Here is a 14,537-nt window from a genome sequence, read left to right as displayed (position 1 = left end):
GCTAGGCAACTTTTCCCTTAGGTCAAGAAGCCAGGGAAGTGACCACTTTGCTTCCTTGAACCTGCACTGACTTGGTCTGGTTTTGCTTGGTTTTGTTTTGTTTGGTCTCAGTTAAGAATAGGTAAGGAATATCTTCAGTGATAACGTTTTATTCATCAGCCGAGTTTTGGGACCGGAAATTTGCCCTCAGGTAGAACTCAGGGTTAGGTAGGCTACTCCCTACCTGCACCAACTCCAGCCAGAAAAGCCCCGCCCACTGAGAGTAGTCCCACCTCCCGGAAGTTCCCGGGAAGGTTCAGGCACAGTGGGCTACGCAACTTCCGGCCTCAGACTAGCGGCTCCTCGGTGATTGGCTCATTGCCACGCCATCGTGTGACGTGCTGTCCTAGACCTGTGTACCCACGTGTGGAGCTGCCGGGAGGTACCGGTGAGCCGCGGTTCGGCTGCCGCGGTTCCGGAAAGGGAGTCCCTGCCTCATCATGGTGAGAAAGCCGCGGTGCTCCGGGAGGGAGCCGGCGGGTTCCGGTTATGTCTGTTTGCCGTTCCCTGCGGCTGGCTTAGGCTTGGTGCCCCGAGACCAGTCACTATCCCGGCACCAGTCACCTTTATCACCCCGGGTGCACTTCGGAAGGAGAAAGATGGTTTCCCTTTTGCAAAACCCCGGGAGTCTACAACCCTGCCGGCTTCGGCTAACTCAGTCCCTGTGACCCAGAAGCTCCGCCCCCGGCTTCCGGGGTTCACTTCGGCCACCTGGTTAGCATCTGGATTTGCAGACCCAGAGTTGAAGAGCAAATAAGACTTTATCGAGGTGTAAATAATGTAAACCTAAGTTGTCTGTGCCCTAATTTTATTTACTACTTAGCAGATGAAGTGTCTGTCTCTACATTTTCGTGTGGCAGGCTCCTTGTCTTGTTGATAAAACTTTTCGGGGACCTTCCCAGAGCACCCATCCTAAAAGAATTCAGGCATTTGCACTTCACCCTGTTTGATTTTCCTTCACTAAGGTCTTACGATTTACTTGCTAAGAACGGAGAGCTTCTCAGACTGTCCCATTACCATATCCCCAGCACCTTTGAACAAGTGTCTCAGAATAGGTGACTAGTTAATGTTTGTTGGAGAGAGGGACTGTTGTCTGGCCTAGATGCTCAAATTTGAAATATCTATTCCCCCCTCACATACCTGTGTATGTACCTGTGGCTGTGGAATTGCCCACTGTGAGGGGGTTCTGTTTTATTGATCTTTCCTGATTATTTTGTAGCCTCACAGAAAGAAAAAGCCCTTTATAGAGAAGAAGAAAGCTGTGTCTTTTCACCTGGTCCACCGAAGCCAGCGAGACCCTTTAGCAGCAGATGAAACTGCTCCCCAGAGAGTCCTGTTGCCTACACAAAAGGTAGGTCCTATTCTGTAGCCACAAAGGTTTTAGGTGAATAGTAGTTATATAGACCTGAAAATGGAACCTTGGGGACTTAGGCATGCCTGGTAAGCACGCTACCCCTAAACTGTCCCCCCAGATTTTTAATAATGAGCTGATACTCTAAGAAGTTGGCCCTCTAAAAAAAATGAGCTGTGACTCAGTTTCCAATCTCTGTTCTGATGTTTGATGCTGTGTATTTGCTTTCAACGACAGGATAAAGCATCTCTGAGATTATTAAATAAAGAGATATTATAGAATATTAGTCCCGTTCACTTGACCACAGCCTACGTCTGCAGAAAGATGGTTTCCCTTTTGCAAAACCCCAGGAATGTACAATCCTGACAGTTTGGGTTAACTCAATCCCTGTGACACAGAAGCACAGTCTCTGCTTCCTCTTGGGGTTCGGCCATGTTACAGTGGTCTTCTGTCTGTAATTCTGCCCCTTAGCCACTCATCTCATGGAATATAGAACGTCTGAGCTCATGAATTAGCCTTGGAAATCCTAAGGGAACCTTGAAAAGCTCTGTTTATGTCAGCATTACGTTGCTGAACGTGGATAATGGAAAGGTGGGAGATGCTGGAAGCATGGCTCAGGGTCTAAGTGCCTGCTGCTCTTGCAGAGGACCCAGGTTCAGTTCCCAGCACCCGTATATAGAGTCACAACCATCTGTAACAACTGTTCCAGAGGCATTTGATACCCTCTTTTGTCTTCTTCTAGCCACATACACATGTAGTCCAAACACTCATTAAAAATGTAAAAAATGTTTTAAGTATTGGGGGGCATTAGCATTCATTTTGCTTTTTCTTAAAGCCACCCCCTTATACTACTGAAAAACTTTATTTGGGTATAAATACAAAAAACTATACTTACTGTCAAAGTCTCCAAATATTTTCTTCTAACCCTCCAGTGACATTTTTTGAGTGTGTGTTACATCTATTTCTTACCTGGATTTGTCATGCAGAACTGTCTAGTTGAACGAATCGTTCTCATCTTGTTATATGTGTGTGCTCCTGTTTTACTTTGTCTTTGAGACAAGCTCTTCTACATGTTTCAGGCCTGTCTTACATTCGTGGTTTCTAATGGTCCACTTCAGCCTGGCTTGTTGTCATTCCGTTATAATTTTATGTAGCACTCTGGTTTGGACTCTGTAGTTTTGGTTTTTGTCAAGAATTAGTGCCTCCTGTCAGCCAGTATTCATGTGCTATTTACCTCCTGAAAGTTGTAAGGATCCTGGTCTTACTCGTGACAGGATAGCTAAGTCCATCTTGTTATCCAAGGTGAATGATGAAGAAAGACGAGCAGAGCAGAGGAAGTATGGCGTGTTCTTCGATGATGACTATGACTACTTGCAACACCTGAAGGAGTCCTCCGGGCCCGCAGAGCTTATTCCCAGCTCCACCTTCACCGAGTACTCCCGTGATGAGAAAGAAGACACCTCGGTACTTTCAGTAAGATTTCTCAGCCCTTAAAATGTGAAACCGTGCAGCAATGAGGAGACGCCTTGTTTTTAAGTCAATAAGTTTGGGACAGTAAACATAGAGTCTCTGCCTACTGTTGTATAGTTGTGTGTGTATCTGCACCATGGGGTGCAGGCCACTTCTCTGGTAGCTGGTGTCAAGATTAACAGCCTTTTGTCAGGTTCAGAACTTTGAGTCATGTCAGGCAGCATTTTCCATAGAAGAAAAACAAAGGGCATTCTGTATCCTAACGTTGTTTTGTGATCACAAACTGTTGTGGGTGTGGGGTTTTTAGATCTTTAACACTTCTGTGAACAGCTGCAAGGTAACCATAGGGAGAGCAGCAAGAAAGGGTTGTACTGAAGTAACTTAATCAATCCCCTCAGCAGGAGTGCGGGTCCTATACTACACGTTTTCCTTTGAACACAAACAGGCACCTTCGCTGGTGCCTGGTGCTGCTCACGAGGTCCCACTGGTGCCTGGTGCTGCTCACGGAGGTCCCACTGGTGCCTGCTTACCTTGAGGATGCCCCTTTGGCACGCTGCTGTGTCCTTACGTTTTATCATCTGGCACTTAAAAAAGGAGAAGACGTTTATTGGGATTTTTCAACAAAAGAAGAGAGATGGAAAGATCCCTTCTGAGGAAAGAGATGATTTAGCTCTTCCAGAGCAGAGCTCATTGCTGTGGACATGAGAGTCAGGTTTCTGGGTGTGTCCTGAAGAAAGGCAGCAAGTGCGGCTGACCAGTTCCTTTCCTCTGTCAGGCCCCACATGGCACCTCTGCACCTCTGCCGCAGGACCAGTTCCCTTGTCCCCTCTAGCAGGGTCCTTCCTGCTCTTTCCCTTTTATGCCCCACTGAGGGAGAAGAGGGCCCTCCTGCTCAGCAGCTTTCTCTTTTCTAAGAAGAAAAGCTTTAATAAAGTCGTAGCATTGTTCAACGTGGAAAACAGTGTTCATGAACAGTGGTCCCTGCCACACAGAGAAAGGCTAGCTGTTCATCCTTATTCATTCTGAGTAAGAGTGATCACTTTTCTTTTCTTAACAAACTAAAGCTACTAAGTGGGCAGTTCATTTGTGTTTATACAGACAATTCTACAGATCAAATCATTTAAAAACAGGTGTGATATACTCACAGGAAGGTGCCGTTGGAGCCCGGTATACGGTGACCTAGAAAGAAATGGCGGAGGTGGTACTGATTTTGCATTGTAATATATTTTAAATTTGAATTTGTCGGGAGGATTGAGTGCAGCATAGAAAAGGACCGTAATGCAGTGTGAGCGGTGTGTGGATGTGCCCGCTTGGGCCTGCCTTGCCTTTCACATGGTGTTATTGCTAGGAGAGGAGAACTGAAAACTCAGGGGCATTGGGAATTACTACAGCTACTAAAATAAGCATATCTGTATTGGAATTGTCCTTTATTTGATCATGTAACTACTTATCAAGACTTGATAAAAGAATCCCATAGGTAAATTTACTAAACCCCTCCTTAGTCTCAGTATTGTAAAAAGAATCACAGTAACCTTTAAAAAGTCATTTATATATATATAAAATATATATTTGTTTTCATCTTTTAATAATTGTAATAATCTTTTTTAATATATTTTTGTTGATTAGATCAAGATATTGGTACTGTCCATTCAAAGTAACAGAAAACTCTGCTTCAGGCTTGATTTAAAAATATTAAATGGTTGCACACCTTTAATCCCGGCATCTAGGAAGCAGAGGCAAGAGGATGTCTGAGTTGAGGCCAGCCTGGTCTATGTGCAGTGTTCCTGGCCAGCAAGGCTGCACAGGAAGACCTTGCTTTAAGTAGATATATAAGGATAGCTCTCCTTGCTCTTCATCCTGTGTGTAGGGATTACAGACTTGCACTATCATGATTGATTATCACAGTCTTAACAGAATTACTAGTACAGGGTCAGTGACTAAGGGCTCTGATCAGACTGACAGCCTAAACTCAATCCACAGAGCCCCATGTAAAAGTGGGAAGAGAGACCCAATTTCATAAAGTTGTCCTGACCTACACAGGCTCCACAGTGATTGTGATAATGGTGATGTGGTGGTGGGAAGTAATAGGCAGAGGGCCACATGGTTCTGGGGGAATATGGGTGAATTGTAGCACATGGGAAGGATATCTCATCTCAGTCCCATGGTTCTGGGAGTATATGGGTGAATTGTAGCACATGGGAAGGATATCTCATCTCAGTCACATGGTTCTGGGAGTATATGGGTGAATTGTAGCACATGGGAAGGATATCTTGGTAAAGGCCTTTTTTTTTTTTTTTTTTAAATATTCTGATTTTAGCCAGGAATGGTGATACATACCTTTAATCTTAGCACTTAGGTGGCAGAGACAGGCAGGTCTCTGAGTTCCAGGCCAGCTCAGGGTACATGAGTCCTTGGTGTTTTGTTTGTTGTTGTTGTTGACTTTGTTGTTTTGAAATGACTTTACAATGAAAAAAAAAACATGTTACCCCAATTTATGCCACTGGGAATCTCATTTTCCATGCTGTAACAGCTTGTTGTGTATGCACTGCAGCTGTGAACCTTTGTGCCATTATGTCCCAAAGGGAAGCATCCATAGTCCTCTTTCGTCTTTCCTCAGTCAGGTTCTTTATTTTCCAGTCTGGAAATCTGACTCTGCCTCAACTTCCCAAAACCTGGAAATCCAGGCCTGTACCACTGCCCCCAGCTGCAGGGCTCGGTGTGTGGTCCAGTGAGGGCATCTATCTAGATGTGCTGGTACTGTACTGCGGGTGGGTGGATGAGCTGGGAGGCACACAGAGACACAGCATTTGTGCTCACCCACACGTACTAGTTGATGGAGGGGAGGAAATAAAAGCTAACGGGTCAGTCAGAGTGTATGTATTAAGTAGATTGCATAGTAAGTAAAGACTGAAGAGCAAAGGGTTACACAAAAAAAAAAAGCTTTAGGAGTGGCTCTACAGGAAAGCAGGAACTGAGCTGACCACTAACTGTGGTCCTACGTGGAAGAACATTTCAGTCAGGAACAGACTTAAGGTGCTGTTTTGGATCACATTGACAGGCTTTTGTGTGCTCACTAAATTGTATTGAATTATTACATTACAGTGAGGAACTAGGCTTGGTTCCTGTGCTCTCTTGCCAAGTAACAGACATTTGGATACCTAGCGTAGGCTTGGATCTTAAGGAGCCTTGAAACATCAGGACTTGTTAAAAGTGCAGGAAGGTCACATCTGGCAGAGATAAGAAGATGGAGTTAGGAATTGATGAGGAGCGGCTTTGCAGTGACTTTGTTAACAAAACTTAGGATGTTGCCCAAAGGAAAGGGATGAAATCACGGTGCATGAGAGTTCAGAGGAATATAGTGACAGTTGTAGGCGTTAATAGGTGAACTGTTTAGTGTGTGAAGGATATCCATTAGAGTTAAGTCAACAATGCCTTACACTGCTGGACCTGTGGGATGCTACTTCTAATGTAAGAGGAAAATCTGCACTATTTTTTAGACTCCAGGCAGGTAGAGGTGTAAAGTATTGGTTCAGTGTTGGATCTTCTTAGTGACTGACTTTAATTTTCAATTTTTGAGCCTTTTTTTTTTTTTTTTTTTTTTTTTCAGTGAAATGTCCATACTAACAGCTTGGAGATTAAGTGGAGTATTGTGTGAGGGGCTGTGAAACATGTAAAAGGGTCCTGTTAGGGTGGTGATGGTGTGTTGAGAATATATACTGGCACACAAGTGAGGCAACCAAGGATGCGATGGTACCAGCTTCCTGAGACTGGTGACGCATCGACCCAGACAGTGATTTACTGCAGACAGTTATTTTCTCTCAGGTCTGGAGGCCAGAAGTCTGAAACCAAGCTCTTGGCAGACTCAGTTCCTTCTTGGGGACTCAAGGAGATTCTGTCACTCATTTGACCATTGGCTTCTAGAGCCTGCCAGCAGTGTGTCTGCAGAGCCCTCGATGAAGGTGCCTCACTCCATCTCCCTTCATTGTCACATCTCATTGTCCCCTTTAATGTTCAAGATCAGGGGAGTGCGTATGGTTGTGGTATTCACAGTAGACCTAAGGTAAGGTGGCAAAGGTTGTCACATAGAGCATGTGAAAGATGTACCCACTGGCCTTTGTAACAAGCCACTTTCAGCCTGTCACTCCATTAGTCACATGGGGACAGAGTCCTAATCAATTGATGAGGTCCACCTGGTGTCAGCCTTAATGTTTCCTAGCAATGAGTAAATTGCAGTATTTCCTCTGGAGTAAGCCTTAGCAAGCCTATTTCAAGTGTGGTCACAGCCTGCGGCTGCCTGGCTGGACATGAATTTTGAAAGCATACTTTCCAATCTAGTACAGTGGCAGTATTTTTTTAAATAAGCCTCATAGCTGTGTAATTTCTTCTCCATTTCCTTTTCAAGAGCACTGGAATTAAGTTGCCTTCATCAGTGTTTGCATCAGAGTTTGAGGAAGATGTTGGATTGTTAAACAAAGCAGCTCCAGTTTCAGGTGAGTTTAACTTTTTTTAAATTTTATTTTATTATTGGAAAATTTCATACATGAGTGCTACGTTTGCATGATTCCTGCCCCCACAGTCACTTCCCCTGCACCCCCACTGCCTCTCAGCTTCATGACTGCTTGTTCTTTAATTATTGTTGCCTGTGTGCTTATGTATAAGTACAGCCTGCTGGGCCCGTTTAATGTTTTCCATGTGTATATGTTTGGGCTTAGATAACCTATAAAAGGTTGTCCCTGGAGAAGACTGGCTATTCCTCTCTCAGCAGCCATCAGTTGTAGCTCTTGATCCAGGGGTGGAGCCTTGTAAAATTCCTCCATCCACCATTCATATTGGGAAGTCAGCTGATGCGCCTTTTTTTTTTTTTTTTTTTTTTTTTTTTTTGGTATGAGTCTTATTTAGGTTGTATAGAAAACACTACCTTGGACCTCTGGCTCCTAAAATCCCCCTGACCCCTTTTCTTGATGTTTCTTAGCCCTAAGTGTGGGGGTTGTGTTCTGTCTTCCAGTTGGGTCTGGCTACTCCATAGTCAGTTGTTTCTGCATTTAGACCAATTGTAGCTTTCTATGTTGATCTCTTTTCTACTGCAATGAGAGGCTCCTTTGATGAAGGGTGGAAGCCACACTTATGTGTGGATATAAGAATAGGTATTTACAATACATTTGGGAATGACACGTGATTTAGGATTTCAGCAGAGGTGGGTTCTCCTAGGGTCCATGACCTCATCAGTCACTATACCTACTGTAGGTAGTAGGCTAGGTTTACAGTACCCTTTTATTTAAGTGTGTCTTAAATGTAATTGGGTGGCTGTTGGTTACCCTAAAAATACAGGTATCGTTACTATATTCTTGGGTGTATCTTGCTGTGCTGGTCCTTGTTGTAGCTGTGGTTCTTAGTGGCTCATCTGTTAGAGGCCTTATAAGGCTCACAGCCAAAGAGAAAGAATTTGACTTCTTTAGGTTTTCATTTCAGTCAGTTTGTGTTATGCAAAAAAACAAAACAAAAAAACCCAGTAACAACAATATAGGATTTTTCCATCCACAATGAAGAGTTCAAACAATTGAGATAAGTCTAGAATTCGGATAAATAGAACAGGAAGAGGGAGTGAGTGTGGCCAGCAGGGTTTGGTATTATGCATCAAATTCTTAGGTCTTTATAGGTCTCATTTGGAGAAAAATGTGAAATCTAGAAGGGGAAGTTCACGTGCTTTTTTAGGAAGATAACAGTGGGTATCACTATTCCTTGACATTTTGAACATGTATGTAAGTATTTGGAAGAAATCCATTTTGTGATTCACTCAAGATAAACTGAGGCTTCTTTAAAGAAAACATTCGGTACCACCCTTGTAGTAGTTTAAACAAAGGCCCACGGAAGCAGTTTTAGTATTTTTTCCTAAGTTAACCAGCACTTGCCCTTGTAACGTTTCATTAATTGATCCTACAGAGTGGCCAAGGTAGTCTTTGGTTAAGCCAAAGTAGAGCATAGTCCCTAACCTGAGAGTGAGGACTGTTGTCTGCTGGGAAGACTCTGAATGGGATATTACAGTTGTGGCACAGGAGAATAGATATAAGGGGCACCAGACCTGGCCTTGGGAAACTGGGCAAAGCTTTCAAGAGAACAGCAAAGTTGATTTGTTGCCTTTGTGATTGTTCTGAGTGGGACCAAGGCTTTGAGCATGCTGGCCAAGTGTTCTGCTCACCTGAACCCAGTTGCCAAGATGTTCCAGACAGAAGACTGACTGTGTATAAAACCAAGGGAAGGTGAATACCAGGCACTGTATACACTTGAGCATACCAGACGAGCATGGAAGGATGAATGAAGCATGCAGCTGGGCAGGTAGACAGGGTGGTGGAGCAGAGCGGACCTCATTGGCAGCCGTGTCAAAGGGAAAGTTTGAACTCGAAACATTTTCCCGAGTTCATTTCATTAAACTTATGTAGCTGAAGAAAACAGCTGGGATTTATTAACATTTATAGTCTGAATTTGTGAACATGTAAAAAGTCACCAAATATTTATTTCTAATAAATGAAGTTGAAGCCTGGATTCTTTCTGCAGGTGAAAATTTAGTTCTGCTAAAAAGACAGTTTAATAATGCAGATTCATAACGGAAGTGCTTTTACTGGGAAACATTGAAGAAGGATGAATTTTATTTTTATTCTATCTTCCTAAACTGGACTTAATTTTTTAAAATCCTTCTCGTATCTGCAGTATTTAAGTGGATGTGATTATATACAGTAAATGGAGTGGCTTTCTTGCCCCCAGAGGAGTACAGATCTGGGGCCTCCTGTTTTGTTTTCTCTCCAGCAGGGTGGCCCAGGCAGGAGCTGAGTCACAGCGAAGCCGAGGCTCACCTTCAACCCCTGGATGGTAGAATTGAAGACACTCGTTTTGCTCAGTTTCTGTTTTCCTTTTAGGACCTCGACTGGATTTTGATCCAGACATTGTTGCAGCTCTTGATGATGATTTTGACTTTGATGACCCAGAAAACCTCCTTGAAGATGACTTTATTCTTCAGGCCAACAAGCCGACAGGAGAGGGGATGGACATGCCGTATGTGTGGGTCTTACCAAGTGTGTGTGAGGGTGGGGAGATGAGGGGAGGACCATGCTCTCATAGGAAGACTTTTGAGAACGTGTAGTCCAAGACATCTGCAGTAGTTCAGAAAATAGTTAGATTTGAACATACTATCAATAAGGGAAGCTGAGATCCCAGAGTCCGGGTGGCTGATTGCTTTTCCCACCATGCCAGGCTAGTCTAGCGCCACCTCACGTCCCCTTCCCTCTGGAGCCTTCCAGAAGTAGCTTTCAGTTTTACATAAAGTTCCTGTGTCCTGTTGGTTTTCTAAGTTCTCTTGGCAGGTGACTTATAACCTGTTGGCTTTAGGGAGTCTGAGGGAGATGACGGCGGTGAGTGGGAAGACATGGACGATGAGGATGGGAGTGATGACTGTAGCTCTGCGGGTCTTCTGTCAGACGGAGGTGACATGTCTGTCCTCGCCTCAAGCCAAGCAGCCATGAAAAAGCACCTGTTTTGGGAAGAGGAAACCAAAAGCCGTTTCACAGAGTACTCCATGACCTCCTCAGTCATGAGGAGAAATGAACAGCTTACCCTACACGATGAGAGGTTTGAGAAGGTGAGGCCCCTGAGAAATGTCCTTGAGTACTTTCTCCCCATGCAACAGAGACAGTGGAACCAAAGTTAAACCTTTCAGGATTAGAAACTACATACCACATTAATGCAGATCAGAGCTATACCCTGCTCTGGAAAGATCTATTAGGTCCCAAGAGTCTAACATCCTGACATCTAAGGTTTGCTGTTCTAATTTTACATCTGACCATAATCTGCAAAATCTCCTAAGAGTTAGCTGGCTTAGTATAAACAAAATTGCATTTATGTTTTATTTTTTTTAGTTCTTCTGGTATAATTAATACTAAAAACAAAGTAGAATGTGAGATACTTTTAAAAGTTGAAGCACACCAGATTTGACTTTTCTGTGGCAGGTCAGCTCCTGGTTGGTGGATTATCCATGCAGAATCTCTTCCTCCATCCTGTCCTGCAGCTCTTACCACCTTCTGACACCTGTCTCTAATGTGCTTACTTATGTATATTATCTATAATTATCATCTATACGTTTATATTGGGTTAGTATGTAATTTTTCTGGGGCAGAGATTCTCAAGTGTACATCCAAAGTCCTAAAGTAGTAGTGCCTGGTATGCAGTGAGAGTTGAAGCTTTTCAGTCACTAGTGAGCAAATGAGGGACTGTCCTTCAGGGTGCATGAAATATATGAGTTCTCAGTTTGCTACACTATCACAAAATGTTAGTTACCCCCCTTCCCTGTCAAGAGGCCATCGGTTCAGCACACTCATACTCATCAGGAGATAAAGGGATTCAGATAAAGCATCACAGTGTTAGCAGCATTTGAATAATGAGCGTTATCTGAACAAGAATGATGCTTATATATTAGTTAGGTTTGCTCCACAGCAACAGTTTAGTCTGCATCACTGAGGGATGTGACATTATCTTTAAGGTGTTCTGAAGCAAAGACTTCTGCATGTTATTTTCTGATCTGAGTAAAATAAGCACTTTTATTTTCATATTAAGTAGAAGCTCGTTTTCAGACTAATTGTGAATCCCTGAAAATATGTATTCTTTGGGGCTGGAAAGATAGCTCAGGTCAAGAGTCCATGCTGTTTTTGCAAAGGATCTGAATTAGGTCCCAGCTACAGAGGACACTATGCCATCTTCTGGTCTCTGAACACACTGGTACATATATATACATTCAGACACATAAGAATAAGTCTTCATGCCGGGCGGTGGTGGCGCACACCTGTAATCCCAGCACTTGGGAGGCAGAGGCAGGCAGATTTCTGAGCTCGAGGCCAGCCTGGTCTACAGAGTGAGTTCCAGGACAGCCAGGGCTACACAGAGAAACCCTGTCTTGAAAAACCAAAAAAAAAAAAAAAAGAAGTCTTCATGCCATTGCCAGTGGTGTTTCCTCTCTGCTGATGCATTAATGGTACTTACAAGCTTTTAGTAGTGCTGAAATACTGCGTAGGAGTAAAAAACGTCAAGAATGACTTCTCACACATCTTTTTTGTTGTTTGCATTTAAGTTTTATGAACAGTATGATGACGTTGAAATTGGAGCTCTGGATAATGCGGAGTTGGAAGGTACCATTCAGGTGGACAGCAATCGGCTGCAGGAGGTTCTGAATGACTACTACAAGGAGAAGGCAGAGAAGTATGACAGCTGTTCTCCCTTAGCTGCTGGGTTTTTCTACTCAGTGACTGTGGTGGCGAAGGGTCCACACAGTCAAAGTCTGTCAACTGTTGACATAGATCATGGTACAGTAACTGAGATGGTGGTGGGAAATAAAATATGAAGAGATGCTGGAGTAACGTGATGCTTCTAGCCTCGGGCTGAAGAATCATAACTTAGAAATGTCTGATTTCTTCTTTTTTCTGAAATGGTGGGTGTTTCAAGAAGTGAACAGTTATGGCTAATAGATAAGCTTTTCTTCAGTTGATTACCAGAGCTTACCAGTGTAAGTATTTGCTCTGTCAGCATCTGTACCAAAGGAACTCTTATCTGAGAGAAGCTGATGAAGTATTTAAATCTGCTAACAAGTCTTGTTCCGTGAAACACTCCAGCAGGCACTTTCCACAGCACAAAGAGAGGCCATAGGCTTTAAGTGAATTCTGCACATACTTTAGAGAGATAGATGAGCAGCTGGTATTTGTCTTAGGGAATCTGCCATCTTGTGTAATGCATAACCTTGTACAGATGCAGCTAGACTTGATGTGCCTATCAACAAAGCAAAAATGCAGAACCACTGGGAGGGTGCAGCAGCCTAGGTATAGAGGCATGGAGGGAACATGGCAGGCATAGGACTAGGAGTTAAAATTACTGTTGCCTCTCTAGCTGTTTACTGACATGGAATTTAATGTTTTCTTCATCCCTTTTCATTTTATAAAATGTACCAAAAAAGTTGTGTAAAATTGAATACTCTTGAGCCTTTTGAGGATCAAGATCTGCCAACAACTGAGCTTAATGCATCTGAAAAGGAGGAGACCATTACTGTGGTTCTGGAGGAAGCCAAAGAGAAGTGGGATTGTGAATCCATTTGCAGTAAGTATCTTATTGTCCTCTCAACTGCCAAAAGTATGAAAGTAATTTAAAGTGATTGTGGGAAAGTAGATATGTTTTAGTAGAAGTTAAGCTTTGAGGGAATATTTGAGAGAGAACGACTTAGAAAGAATATGACTGCTCCTGTTGGTGAGTTATAAATGATTTCAGAATGGTTTTCAGAGAGGCTCTAATGTGAATTTTACTATGAAAACACCAAGAGTGGGAACACAGAATGAACTGTAGGTGCTTTGAACTTACAGCACTTAAGTGACATATGGTCTTCCTTTTTAAGGTACATATTCCAATTTATACAACCATCCACAGCTCATCAAATATGAACCAAAGGTAAGTATTGACCTGGAGCTAGTACCATTTTCAGGGCTGAAGCGGTGGCTAAGGGTTAAAAGGCTAATTCCTGCTCTTTCAGAGGACCCAGTTTGGTTCACAGCACACACATCTGTAGTAACTCCAGTGAAGAGGATCTGACCCCCTCTTCTGGCCTCCATGACACTTACATAGACATATACATACAAATAAGAATTTATTGTTAACACCCTTCCTCACAGTTACTGTCACTTTGTGGCTGTCAGTGCAGCAACCGTGTGTCATTCATGAGCTGTTTTGAATAGGAGTGGGAAATGACCAGAGCTGTGTTATCTGTTTCAGCCAAAAAAAATCCACCTATCTTCCAAGACGGGAATACCTCTCAATGTCTTACCTAAGAAAGGCCTCACAGCGAAGCAGGTTGAACGGATGCAGATGATCAACAGCAGTGACCTACCCAAGGCGTCCACCCAGCCCCGCTCTAAAAATGAGAGCCAAGAGGAGAGAAGAGCCAGAAAACAAGCCATAAAAGAGGAGCGGAAGGTAACACCCTCATGAAGGCTTTGCCGAGAGCTGTTGGGAGGGCGTAGTGGGAGGGTGTGTGTGTGTTTGCGCACGCATGCATGTACATAGTCTCTCCGTATAAACATGAGTAACCTGAGGATCCTCTTGTACAGGAACGAAGAGTTGAAAAGAAAGCTAACAAGCTAGCATTCAAACTGGAGAAAAGAAGGCAAGAAAAGGAGCTACTGAACTTGAAGAAGAACGTTGAAGGCCTAAAGCTGTAGGTGTGGGACATTCATATAAGCTGTATTTCTGTGTCAGTGATCTGTCCTCCTTATGCTCCGAAATTAACCAGGATCTGAAGAGGGCTGAGCTTGCCCCTGTCGTTTTTATATGCAAATAGCTGAGAAAAATAGAGTATTTGTATTTTCCTACAAGCGAGGTTCTCCTATCAGCTTTCTTGTAAATAATGTTTTAAATTTAACATTATACACTTACATTTCCCTGAAATAAATGACTTCATGAAAGTCAAATGTTTGGATAAATTAAAGGAAAATGTCTTCATAACATGAACGGAATTGGGGCGCTCATTTATTTGTATGGTTGTCAGAGCTGTTGTTTGCAGATGTTCACAGATATTTCTCTGAGACCTCTCCACGCCTTCCTGGGAATTACATGGTTTAATTTGCCGTCTGTAGAGAAGTGATCTGCTTAAGCTCAG

General features: G+C 43.2%; 1 protein-coding gene across 2 annotated transcripts; it reads left to right on the top strand.

Annotated features, from left to right (window-relative positions):
* The first annotated feature begins 342 nt into the window (after positions 1 to 342).
* On the top strand, positions 343 to 14,389 carry Ltv1 (LTV1 ribosome biogenesis factor). Of its 2 annotated transcripts, none has more exons than XM_076926882.1 (11): positions 343 to 482; positions 1,259 to 1,390; positions 2,693 to 2,854; positions 7,263 to 7,350; positions 9,772 to 9,907; positions 10,241 to 10,490; positions 11,973 to 12,100; positions 12,849 to 12,988; positions 13,281 to 13,333; positions 13,655 to 13,855; positions 13,990 to 14,389. In XM_076926882.1, the coding sequence occupies exons 1-11, from the start codon at positions 480 to 482 to the stop codon at positions 14,098 to 14,100; spliced, it is 1,404 nt and encodes a 467-aa protein (XP_076782997.1). In that variant the 5' UTR covers positions 343 to 479; the 3' UTR covers positions 14,101 to 14,389. The 2 variants fall into 2 exon arrangements, with proteins under 2 accessions (XP_076782997.1, XP_076782996.1); XM_076926881.1 differs by having other exon boundaries at positions 2,693 to 2,863.
* Positions 14,390 to 14,537: the final 148 nt, after the last annotated feature.

Source organism: Arvicanthis niloticus, chromosome 28 (genome assembly GCF_011762505.2).
Source record: "Arvicanthis niloticus isolate mArvNil1 chromosome 28, mArvNil1.pat.X, whole genome shotgun sequence".
Lineage (NCBI taxonomy): Eukaryota > Metazoa > Chordata > Mammalia > Rodentia > Muridae > Arvicanthis > Arvicanthis niloticus.
Note: the sequence above shows the minus strand (reverse complement) of the source record. Positions and strands in the feature narration are given on the sequence as shown.

Coding starts and splice junctions, on each gene's coding strand:
- Ltv1 (XM_076926881.1), top strand. Junction 1,391..2,692: donor TCCTGTTGCCTACACAAAAG/GTAGGTCCTATT, acceptor TTGTTATCCAAG/GTGAATGATGAAGAAAGACG. Junction 12,989..13,280: donor GGATTGTGAATCCATTTGCA/GTAAGTATCTTA, acceptor TTCCTTTTTAAG/GTACATATTCCAATTTATAC.